Consider the following 12,027-nt stretch of genomic DNA (forward strand, 5'->3'; position numbering starts at 1 on the left):
AAAATGGCTCTGTGGCAAAGAACTGTGGGATTTCATCTTGTTTGAAATGGGGCCTCTGTGTGAGAGCAATGACTTTGCAGTTTTGTTTCACAGCTGAAGCTAATTAGTGAGGCCTAAGCAAGAACATCTGCTTATCAGCTAAGAGCCTGGTACAGTTTGGCCTGGGAAGGTTTTCGGAGTATGTGACCGTTGGGTGTGAAAACATGAAGAGCATTGCATCATGAGAAAGCCCCTGATTGGCTAATTAATTCTGGACTGTTGCTAAGGGTTTTTCTATAAGAATAGGATTGAGAACTTTAGCCTTTGTTCCCCTGGGTTCCATCTTGCCTTATAGGTGGTTACCTGTTGGGTTCCGTTTCCATCTGCTACCCAGACTATGTATCTCTGAGGAGATGTGGGACTATACAACCAATACCTCCCTGCAAGTATAGAGTAGGTTAGTTAGTTTTCTTGTGTTGTTTTGCGATTGGACTCTCTGTATTTTACCTTGCCCCTTTGGGTGTGGGTTTTAAGGAACCATTTTGCTGCTATTAATTGTGCACTTCTATTTAATAAAGCTACTTCGTATTTACCAGTGTGTGTTCATTTCAGGAGGAGTTTGGCTCCGAATCTGGTACCTTGGCTACTGACACAGACTACTGTGTACTGGGTTATTTGCCTAAGGCTCCAGGACAAGGAGTGTTCTCTTGTCTCTTGTGTTTTGGAATCCTTGGCAGGCTTATTTCTGGTACTCTGGATTTCCCCTGGACTCAGAGTGATTGATCAGTTTAAGGGGTGGTGGCAATCTACCTATCTTGCAGGGTTGTTGTTGGCTTACTCAGCCCTGGTAATGGAAGTACTGGTTTGTGCCTTGCCAGGATCAGTTGCCCTGGGTGGGGATTGAGTCTTTGGACGAACTGGGTCCAGTTTAGGACAGGTTCATGACAACTATATTTCAGAGCTGCTGTTGTGCTCGTATCATCTTGGGAATATGCTGTTGGTGTCTGTTTCTTGCAAAATTTAAGGGGAACAGCAGAAGAATGAAGACAAGATGGAGCTGATAAATGAAAAGATTTATTAATTAATAAATTGGTGATCTGATGTCCAAGCATGTTTTGAACATGCATGTTCCTCTTCAAGGGAAGCTCCATATCATCTTATCAAAAACAGAACAGTGCAAATCAGCATTCTGGTTTAATTCAGTATCCAGGAAAGCTGCTACTACTGGGGAAAGACACCCCCCCCCAAAAAGAAGCTCAACAGAGAGGCTGTAGTCTCAACATCCCTAACTTCATCTTGTTTTATGTACCACATTCCCCTCTCCCATGTCATTTTTAGCAAGCTTCACTGCATCCACTTTAACTCCTGGGATTCCAACAAGGAATGGACAGTCGACATGTTGCAGGACGAAGAGGTTGAAGCTGTTTGTTTGGGCCAGGGCTGGGCTGCTTGTGCCACCAGCACCCTTCTGCTTCGCCTGTTCACAGTTGCGGGAGTTCAGAAGGAGATCTTCAGCATCCCTGGTCCTGTGGTGTCAATGGCAGGACACGGAGACCAGCTGCTGCTGGTTTTTCACAGAGGTGCTTTCCCTGACATGCTTTTTCCGTTTAAATGTGTCTCATGGTTAGTTACGTTTTCTCCTTCTACCTCTCCACGCCCCTCCCCTGCAACTACTGTTTTAAAATATCACAAATATGCTTCGATTTCGAACGACAAATGTCCTGCGTAACTAAAGTAAGTTATGCCTAACAACTTCCTTTTATTTGGAATTACTGTTTCACTGAAGGCCTTAAAATAGGTATTTTTGACTTTAGGACCGTATTCAGGGTGAAATCAATGATGAATAATCGTTTAGAGCAGAGGTAACTTCAGTAGCTCCAGAAATGTGAATTTTGAAATCTTTCCCCCGAGAAGAACCAAGAAAACCGATAACCTTGTTCAAAACCTCTTCTGACCAGTAAATCCTCGTATGTCTAAGGCTAAGGGATTTATCTTGATACTGAAATTTAGCATCTAAATGGACAACCACAGATGATAACAATAAAATTAAGAGGTAAATGGTCACTGTCAAACCTATCACCTACTGTAAAGTTAGTAATCCAATTAGACAGGGATTGAGAAATCATTACATAATCAACCCCACTGCTTCCATGCCCAGAAACATAAGTGAATTCTGCACAGTTGTCAAAATTTAACTTGAGTCATACCATTGGCCCTTTTAGTGTAGAGCTGTCTACTTTTGCTTGGCAACACCTCTCCAAGCTGTCAAGGGATGGGGGGTGCCGTCCCTAGTCCTGCTAAGTAGAGATGCTGGGTACTGAAGAGGGGATCTTCCCTCCCTTTTTCCATTTTCCCTTTATAGATGGTTTTTAAAAGCTTGAAGATATTTATTATTATTATTTATTAAATTTATATCCCACCCTTCCTCTCAGAAGGAGTGCAGGGCAGCAAACAAAAAAATGAAAAGCACTCTAAAACATCTTAAAAACGGCAGCAGTTTCCCCTAAAGTTAAGGATCCCAAAAGGCAGCTAAAATATTTTCTAAATCATATGAATTAGTGGCTCCTTTAGCAGGAGAAAGTTGATCATTACATGTCGCTGGACGTCACAGATAGAGAATTATACTGTAGACTTCATATAATAGGAATTATTTTGGGAAGCTGAGGCTGCAATCCAAGGGTATCCATCTGCCTGAAGATGAGACATGGCTGGCAAACTGGATTTTTGCAGGCGCCCCCGTCCCTCTGGATGGAGTACCTTCCAGAGCAGTATTGAGGAACAAGAAGGCCTGTCACATGAGTGAAAATCCCCAAGTCTCAAATTCTGATAACCCACATATTTTTCTAAATCCTTTTTGTGAACCAGGGAGTAGAAATTCAGCCAAGTCCTTTAGGAGCACAAAGGCGGCTTGCTCCTGTACACACTCAGACTGTGCAACTTTCAGCTGTCCTCACCTCCAGCAGCTCCTTTTGTGGAACTTCCTTCTGTCTAGAATTAATCATCCCCACCCTATTTTGCTCTTCTAGGTACTGGCTTTGAAGGGGAGCAGTGTCTTGGGGTGCAGCTGATAGAGCTTGGAAGAAAGAAAAGACAGGTTTTACATGGCGACCCACTTCCCCTTTCCAGGAAATCCTATATAACATGGGTAGGATTTTCAGCAGAAGGTAAGATGGTTTGTGACTTCTCTATTTGGAGACATCAGTATTGATTTGTTTCCCGGGGTGAGGGGAAATGGATTGAGTAATATTCAGTGTTATGCAAGTGGACTTTCCTTTACTCTCACCTGCAGCCCCCTTACACCCCATCAAATCTGTTCCTCCAAGGTTCCTCCAATTCTTCTGAAGTGTATTTTGGAGTTGGGGGGGGGGAAGCACACAAGGATCTGTAAGCAGGAGAGTATGGAAGTACGGACTGCCTTCAAGTCGATTCCGAGTTATGGCGACCCTCTGAATAGGGTTTTCATGGTGAGCGGTATTCAGAGGGGTTTTTCCGTTGCCTCCCTCTGAGACTGAGAGGCAGTGACTGGCCCAAGGTCACCCAGTGAGCTTCATGGCTGTGTGGGGATACAAACCCTGGTCTCCCAGGTCGTAGTCAACACTCTAACCACTACACCACACTGGCTCTCAAGCAGGAGAAGAAAGGGGAATGTTGGAAGTTGAATGTTGAAAGGTTCAGGACAGACAAGAGAAATGACTTCATGCAGTGCATAGTTAAACTGTGGAATTCACTCCCTCAAGAGGCAGTGATGGCCACCAACTTGGATGGCTTTAAATGAGTAGACAACTTTGTGGAGGATAAGGCTACCAATGGCCACTGGCCATGATGGCTAGGCTCTACCACCACAGTCAGATGCGGCATGCTTCTGAAAATCAGTAGCCGCAGGCAGGGATAGTGCTCTTGCACTCAGGTCCTACTTGTGGGCTACCCATAGGTATCTGGTTGGCCACTGTGAGAACAGGATGCTGGTCTAGCCGGTCCATTGGCCTGATCCAGCAAGCTCTTCTTACTTGATACATTCTTATGTGATACATGGTTTTATTTACTCGTATGTGAAGGCTGAGTATAACATGGAAGGGCTCACAGCATTAATGCTCCAACAGATCTTGCTCCCCCATTAGGTTTCTATCCCCTAACCCCCAGCCATAGCTTTGGCTTCAGCACAGAGGACAAAACAGGCCTCTCTGTGCATTCCTAGGCCCAGCTTCAGACAAGACTGGGCCACCAGGACTACTGTTCTCTGACACTCACCGATGACATCACTTCCAGCCAGGGGAGGGGTTGAAGGCATGCTGGTGCACTTATTTATTTAATTCATTTCTCTCCCACCCTTCCTCTGAAAGACATCTGGATGGCCACTGTGAGAACAGGATGCTGGACTAGATGGGCCACTGGCCTGATCCAGCAGGTTCTTATGGGAAGTCCCATTTCATGAGAGGAATATTTTCTCTACGATTGCATCAGATTTTTCTTGTTTACCACATAATATGACTTAAGAGTTTTCATGTTTATCACATAATTTTACTTATTTATAGTCTCAGGATGGGAAGCAAACTAAAGCAAAGAATAAAAAGAATAAATTGTTGCCAGTTTAAGATGCATAGATGCACCTTAGCACAACCTCAGTCCCAGTACTCAGTAGGAACATACAGGTCTTGCACAGCATCCAAAAGTTGTTTGAGAATCTTCACCGAGACAAGGCAGCTGCGTAACTGTAGGGCAGCCCTCAACGGCGCCTTGCTACATGCCTTGCCGGCTGAAGGTGGTGCACAACCAGAGCTTGGAAAAGTTACTTTTTTGAACTACAACTCCCATCAGCCCCAGCCAGCATAGCCACTGGATTGGGTGATGGGAGTTGTAGTTCAAAAAAGTAACTTTTCCAAGCTCTGTCACAACAAACACACTTGTGAAGAGAGTGCCCTTGGTTACTCCAGAGGCAATGGTAGCTGTTGGCTCCACATCATGGGGGCAGTGGAATCCACTCCGGATTTTAGTCTGAACTTTGGACAGCTCCTTGAAAGTTCAAACTAAAGCCTGGAGCAGATTTCCCTACCCCACTGATGTGGAGCCACTACTACATCTAGAAGATTTATAATAATAATAAAATAATAAAATTTTATTTCTAGGCCGCCTATCTGGCCGAATTAACGGCCACTCTAGGCGGCGTACATAGACTAAAATATAACATAGAGTAAAATATAATACAAAACAACAATAAGTATACTCAATCCAAACCTACCCCCATCATACAAAAATTTAAACTAAATTAGACAGAGGTCTCGAATGCCTGCCTAAAAAAGCATGTTTTCAGTTCTCGGCGGAAGCCTGTCAGGGAGGGGGCATGGCGGAGATCATAAGGCAGAGAGTTCCAGAGGGCGGGGGCCACAATTGAAAATGCCCTCTCTCTGGTCCGCACCAGCTTAGCTGTTTTGACTGGTGGGACCGAGAGAAGGTCTTGGGAGGCTGATCTCGTTTACAAGTGGACATAGAAAAGGAAACTCTCTAAGCTGTGTTGTCCCTTGGCTGTTAAAACTGAATTTCAACACTGTGGTTACTGCAGACTACCAGAAGGTGGCGTCATTTCTAAAGTTAGCAGCAAGTGATTCTCTCCAAAATGCATTGTACGTTTACTAATTCAGGAAGACAGTAGCATCATATTAGCAGCTCATGAGTTTGCTTTAGAGAGAACTGACTCTCCAAAAATGCTGTGTGTGTGTGTCTCTGATTATGTAGGTACCCCTTGTTACGTGGATTCAGAGGGTGTAGTGCGCATGCTGAACAGAGGGCTTGGTAATACCTGGACTCCAATCTGTGACACAAGAGATCACTGTAAAGGGAAGTCGGATCACTACTGGGTTATTAGCATTCATGAAAACCCTCAGCAGCTCAGGTAGGAAGACAAAGCGTGCACTGTTATTCCTAACATCTCCTACTACAGTAGGAAATGAAAAGAACAGCCTTGTTTGGCACAAGAATTTTCAGCTTGTTCTGCCTGAGGCCACCAGCTCGGTTATCTTTTCCTGCCGTCTGCCACTTCCCTGCTGCTGCCTGCTTAGCCCAGGCCTCTCCAGCTTTAAAATCTTGGCTGAAAAGAGGACTGTGTGGAGCTAACAGGGGAAGCATCCCTTGCTTCCCCTTAAAGGGCTAGGCATGCAGCCAAGGCTGTATTGCCCTTGCTTGTGTTGATGGTAGACTGTGCTGGTGCACCTGTCATTGTTTCAGGGCTGCCACGGGTCCCCTCACTTGCCTCAAATGCCCTGCAGATGCAGAACCCAGCAAGCAGCACGTGGTTGCTTCATTTTATCTTTTTTCTTCCAATGGTTGACAGTTATTTCCCACTGATAAAGCTAAGCTTGGGTTCACTGCAGTTGCACAGGGAAGTATCTTGGCCTTATCTGTGGACTGTGCCAACAGTACAAAAATGGCACATTGTTCCCCTTCCTCTACCAAATCATTCATTTCTAGGGAACTCATTGAAAGTGCCAGGATATGTCAGACTGAGAGGGTGAACGTGAGTTAGTCATTGTGATTTTCCTCCCTCTTCTAAGATAACTAAAGACAAAAAATGTGTTATTTGTAGTTTTAAAAAATACTGCCCAGAAGTAGAAGGATTTGATTGTAAAAATGTGATGGAATGGGACTAAAATTTTAGATCTTGCTAATGCTTTTCAGAGTTTTGCTCACACCAGCGTTGTAAAGCATCCCTGCCTGGTTACCTGGAGAACACTCAGATCACAATCCTAACCCTTCCTCTGATCCCCCCCCCCAATGTTGATGGCTGGAGTGGATTAGGGTAGACATTGGTACTTCTCTGCCAGCGGAAAGGGTGGAACACTCTGCCATGATGGATGCCCCAGCTGTGCCAGTACTGGCAGCCGAGAATCCATAAACAGAGAATTTTGAGAGATGGATCTGCTAGATTCAAAGCCCTGTACATTTCCCAAGAATTGGCATTATGAAAAGATGCGGGTGGTGGGTGGGAAATGCTCCCTCATCTTCTGCCCTGGTCAGTGAAGATCAGATTGGGATGTGGTGTCAGAACTGCTGCTCAGCTTCTTCTGAATAACCCCATTTAGTACTGTGCTGTTACTTGTCACTGTTGCTGTCTCGATGTGATGGGAGTTTCAGTCCAAAGCATCTGGAAGGCTGTCCTATGACCCACAAGCCACACTGAAAGACTGGTTTTAAGATCCACTATGTGGCAGTTATACTGCAGCATCCCGCTAGGCCAGCATGGAAACAAGATGAAAAGCATGATGTTGCTCCTAGTATGTGGATGAGCATTCCTCTTCTCCTGAAGAAAAAACAGCTAAATGATTATGAAATTGTTCACAACTCAGCAGCCTGCTGCTAAATGAATTCTTTGCATCTGTCTTCACAGTGGAAGATATAGGGCAGATCCCTGAACCTGAACTAACATTTGCAGGAAGGGATTCTGAGGAACTGAGACAAATAGTGGTAACGAGAGAGGAAGTTCTAAGCTTAATGGACAATATAAAAACTGACAAATCACCGGGCCCGGATGGCATCCACCCGAGAGTTCTCAAAGAACTCAAATGTGAAATTGCTGATCTGCTAACTAAAATATGTAACTTGTCCCTCAGGTCCTCCTCCGTGCCTGAGGACTGGAAAGTGGCGAATGTAACGCCAATCTTCAAAAAGGGATCCAGAGGGGATCCCGGAAATTACAGGCCAGTTAGCTTAACTTCTGTCCCTGGAAAACTGGTAGAAAGTATGATTAAAGCTAGATTAACTAAGCACATAGAAGAACAAGCCTTGCTGAAGCAGAGCCAGCATGGCTTCTGCAAGGGAAAGTCCTGTCTCAGTAACCTATTAGAATTCTTTGAGAGTGTCAACAAGCATATAGATAGAGGTGATCCAGTGGACATAGTGTACTTAGACTTTCAAAAAGCGTTTGACAAGGTACCTCACCAAAGGCTTCTGAGGAAGCTTAGCAGTCATGGAATAAGAGGAGAGGTCCTCTTGTGGATAAGGAATTGGTTAAGAAGCAGAAAGCAGAGAGTAGGAATAAACGGACAGTTCTCCCAATGGAGGGCTGTAGAAAGTGGAGTCCCTCAAGGATCGGTATTGGGACCTGTACTTTTCAACTTGTTCGTTAATGACCTAGAATTAGGAGTGAGCAGTGAAGTGGCCAAGTTTGCTGATGACACTAAATTGTTCAGGGTTGTTAAAACAAAAAGGGATTGCGAAGAGCTCCAAAAAGACCTCTCCAAACTGAGTGAATGGGCAGAAAAATGGCAAATGCAATTCAATATAAACAAGTGTAAAATTATGCATATTGGAGCAAAAAATCTGAATTTCACATATACGCTCATGGGGTCTGAACTGGCGGTGACCGACCAGGAGAGAGACCTCGGGGTTGTAGTGGACAGCACGATGAAAATGTCGACCCAGTGTGCGGCAGCTGTGAAAAAGGCAAATTCCATGCTAGCGATAATTAGGAAAGGTATTGAAAATAAAACAGCCGATATCATAATGCCGTTGTATAAATCTATGGTGCGGCCGCATTTGGAATACTGTGTACAGTTCTGGTCGCCTCATCTCAAAAAGGATATTATAGAGTTGGAAAAGGTTCAGAAGAGGGCAACCAGAATGATCAAGGGGATGGAGCGACTCCCTTACGAGGAAAGGTTGCAGCATTTGGGGCTTTCTAGTTTAGAGAAAAGGCGGGTCAGAGGAGACATGATAGAAGTGTATAAAATTATGCATGGCATTGAGAAAGTGGATAGAGAAAAGTTCTTCTCCCTCTCTCATAATACTAGAACTCGTGGACATTCAAAGAAGCTGAATGTTGGAAGATTCAGGACAGACAAAAGGAAGTACTTCTTTACTCAGCGCATAGTTAAACTATGGAATTTGCTCCCACAAGATGCAGTAATGGCCACCAGCTTGGATGGCTTTAAAAGAAGATTAGACAAATTCATGGAGGACAGGGCTATCAATGGCTACTAGCCGTGATGGCTGTGCTGTGCCACCCTAGTCAGAGGCAGCATGCTTCTGAAAACCAGTTGCCGGAAGCCTCAGGAGGGGAGAGTGTTCTTGCACTCGGGTCCTGCTTGCGGGCTTCCCCCAGGCACCTGGTTGGCCACTGTGAGAACAGGATGCTGGACTAGATGGGCCACTGGCCTGATCCAGCAGGCTCTTCTGATGTTCTTATGCAGTGTTGTGTGTTAACAGTTGTGACTAAAGGACAGCTGTATATATTTATATTTGTTTGTTTAATTATAAAAGTATTTATATACTGCCCTCTCACAAAACATCAGGGCAGTGAACAGCAATATAAAATATTTTTAAAACCATTAAAAGCAGTACAAAACAATCATTAAAATGACAGTCTACTCAAGAAAAAAATTAAACTTCTACCAATGCCTGCCGGCATAACAAAGTCTTCAGGAGACACTTGAGAGTCAAAAGCGAGAGCGTCTGTCGAATCTCGGCTGGAAGATTGATCCCACTAAATGCCTGACTTCTGGTTGAGGCCAGTCAGGCCTCTGTGAGATGGGAGACAACTGACAGCACTGCTCCGGTTGATCTCAGTAACAAGAGCTCAGGCAGTCTGTAGGGTTGTTTAGGGCTTTGTCGATCAACACAAGAGCCTTGAACCTGCCCTGGTTCAGCGAAATGAATTGGTAGCAAAACTTTCCTAGGCTGCATCCGTGCGGGGGAGTTGCATTTAAATGCTAAGTGAAAGAAAACTCTGTGCATTTAAAACTACTGTCATGAAGAAGGGTTAAGCTTCTTGCCTGGTGCGCTGTTTTTCTACATGTTGAGACCTTTTTCCTCTCAGCCTTGGGAGAATATAGAAACTATCCCTCCCTCGCCTGCAGTCTAAAGTCATAAAATACTGCAAAGGTGTTACTTTTTTATTCTGCTGAATGCCTGCATTTCTCCTCTAGACAGAGCCTACTGTGGGAAGGAGAGCAGAGGGGAAACACTGCAATTAGAAGTTTTGTCTTGATTCTCTGTTTCTGTCCTTGCAGATGCATTCCTTGTAAAGGAGCCCGCTTTCCGCCTACGCTGCCCCGTCCTGCAGTAGCAGTGCTGTCATTCAAGCTTCCTTTTTGTCAGGTTGCAACAGATAAGGGTCAGATGGAGGTAGGTGAACTCAACATCAGCCTGGTTTGTTGGCCAGCTTGTATCAGTGCCCTCTTGAGATGTCCCCAGGGCATTTCAGCTGTTCTTGCAGTGTACACTTGATCAGACTTTGGTCCCTAGATCCATCTTGGAAAAAGGTGGTGGTGATGACCACAATGGTAATATTGTTTTACTAGGGGCTCTGCTCCTGCTTGCTTCGCTCACCAACCCTGCCTACTGTTGCCAGCGCTCCCTCCCATGGGTCACCAGCGCTCCCCCACCCTCTGCACACAGGTTGCCAATGCTGCCCCTCCCCACGACCCTCTCACCCACCCACCAACCAGCCTGCCCACCCACCGAGGGCCAGTCCCAGCCAGCACAGCTGCCTCTGCCTCTCTCCCTCACTTGCTCACCCATGTGCTTCATGCGCCGCGCACGCCGTCATTGCCACTGCTGCCTCGTTTCCTAGCATCATGCTACCCTCCGATGGGCTGCCAGTGCTCCCCCTCCTAATATTAGAAAAATATTATATGGTAAGATTTATTTACTTATTTCATTTTTAAGCCCCCTTCGTTTGGATCCCAGGGCTGATTAAAAAAAAACCAAAACTACATACACCATGCAATAAATATTTAAACAATACAAATCGTATAAAAGCAAATTACAAACATAAACATATTCCACGCAGCTGCAACAACATATCGGCTGCTAGACTCCACATAATACTACACACTCAAAGGTCTGAAGGGAGAAATATGTCTCAGTTGGTGCTGGAAGACTGAAGCCCTAAATAAGGAATTTGCAGTTTGCTTTCTTTCCTCACACCCATTTTGCATGCTTTTTGCTTTGTTTCTATCGCATGCAAATGACAGAACACATGAGTTTCTGAAGAGCTTTATCTGACACTTCATCGAATGTAATATAAATCATGTCGGGCAAATTATCTCTGCCATTAGGAAAAGCACTGCAGAACCTTTGGCCTTATCTGTGGGCAGAAGTCAGAATCATTTGTTCAGTTCGTTCGCATGTGGCAAGCAACGTATGTACAGAAATTATGCCTTTCGTTGTATATGTGTCTCTATATTCCACATTGAGCATGTGAATGCTTGTCCATCGAAAGTAGTGGAGTAATATTAGGCTCTTACTTAATTTCTGCAAATATTGCTTTTAGGATACACTTTAAAAAACACCCAAAATGGTTTCTCAAGAATATTAACGTTTATTTAATAATAAACAAGCAAATTGTTAGTCCTTACGGCTGCAAATATGTATGCTTGGACTTGCATGGGCAATGCCTACCGAGATCTTGGGAGGGTCTGGGCAAGATTTCCAGAGGGTAAGGGGCAGACATCCAACCCTTAAGCCCTAAGCACGCTTGTTGTTGGAGAGACCCTTGGAACTTAGAAAGTTGCCATATACTCATTCCGGCCATTGGTTTATCTAACTCCATATTGGCTACACTGGCTGGCAGCGGCTCTCCAGGGTTTCAGATAGGAGTCTTTCCCAGCCCTGCCTGGAGATGCCAGTGACTGAACCTGGGACCTTCTGCATGCAGAGCAGGTGCTCTGTCCCTGAGCTACGGCCCTTCCCCTGACATGCCACGGTGGCCTTTAATGCCAAAACTGTGGATGACTTAACACGCTAGCCTCTTCAGGTGGGATTTGCATCATGGCCATTCGGTGTTTGGCTGCACATCTGTTAAGATTAAAAAAAAGCTCCCTTTAGCAGCAGACAAGAGTCTTCTCCTTCACTGAACAGGGTACTGTGTTGTCCCAACACAAGCAGGCACACAAACTTGTTACGACCATTTACTTTATGTTCACACGACAATATGACATACCGCCATTCTTTCTAAGTATACAATGTTTCACTAACAAGTACTTTCTAAAACCTGAATTGACCATATTATTAACTTTAAAGACCACTTCCCTAATAAAGCAAAAACAGTCGCTTATT

At 44.7% G+C, this 12,027-nt stretch overlaps 2 protein-coding genes across 5 annotated transcripts in view; both read left to right on the forward strand.

Moving 5' to 3' along the window:
- GMFB (glia maturation factor beta) overlaps positions 1–12,027 on the forward strand; it is a 510,168-nt gene that overhangs the window by 132,009 nt on the left and 366,132 nt on the right. The gene's annotated exons all lie outside the window — the stretch shown is intronic.
- WDHD1 (WD repeat and HMG-box DNA binding protein 1) overlaps positions 1–12,027 on the forward strand; it is a 45,565-nt gene that overhangs the window by 20,466 nt on the left and 13,072 nt on the right. For all 4 annotated transcript variants that reach the window (XM_061612506.1, XM_061612510.1, XM_061612508.1 and 1 more), the window contains 4 exons: positions 1,318–1,559; positions 3,006–3,143; positions 5,710–5,866; positions 9,978–10,092. In XM_061612506.1, coding sequence (XP_061468490.1) covers positions 1,318–1,559; positions 3,006–3,143; positions 5,710–5,866; positions 9,978–10,092 — 652 coding nt within the window. The remainder of the gene's footprint in view (positions 1–1,317; positions 1,560–3,005; positions 3,144–5,709; positions 5,867–9,977; positions 10,093–12,027) is intronic.

Source organism: Rhineura floridana, chromosome 2 (genome assembly GCF_030035675.1).
Source record: "Rhineura floridana isolate rRhiFlo1 chromosome 2, rRhiFlo1.hap2, whole genome shotgun sequence".
Classification (NCBI taxonomy): Eukaryota; Metazoa; Chordata; class Lepidosauria; order Squamata; family Rhineuridae; genus Rhineura; species Rhineura floridana.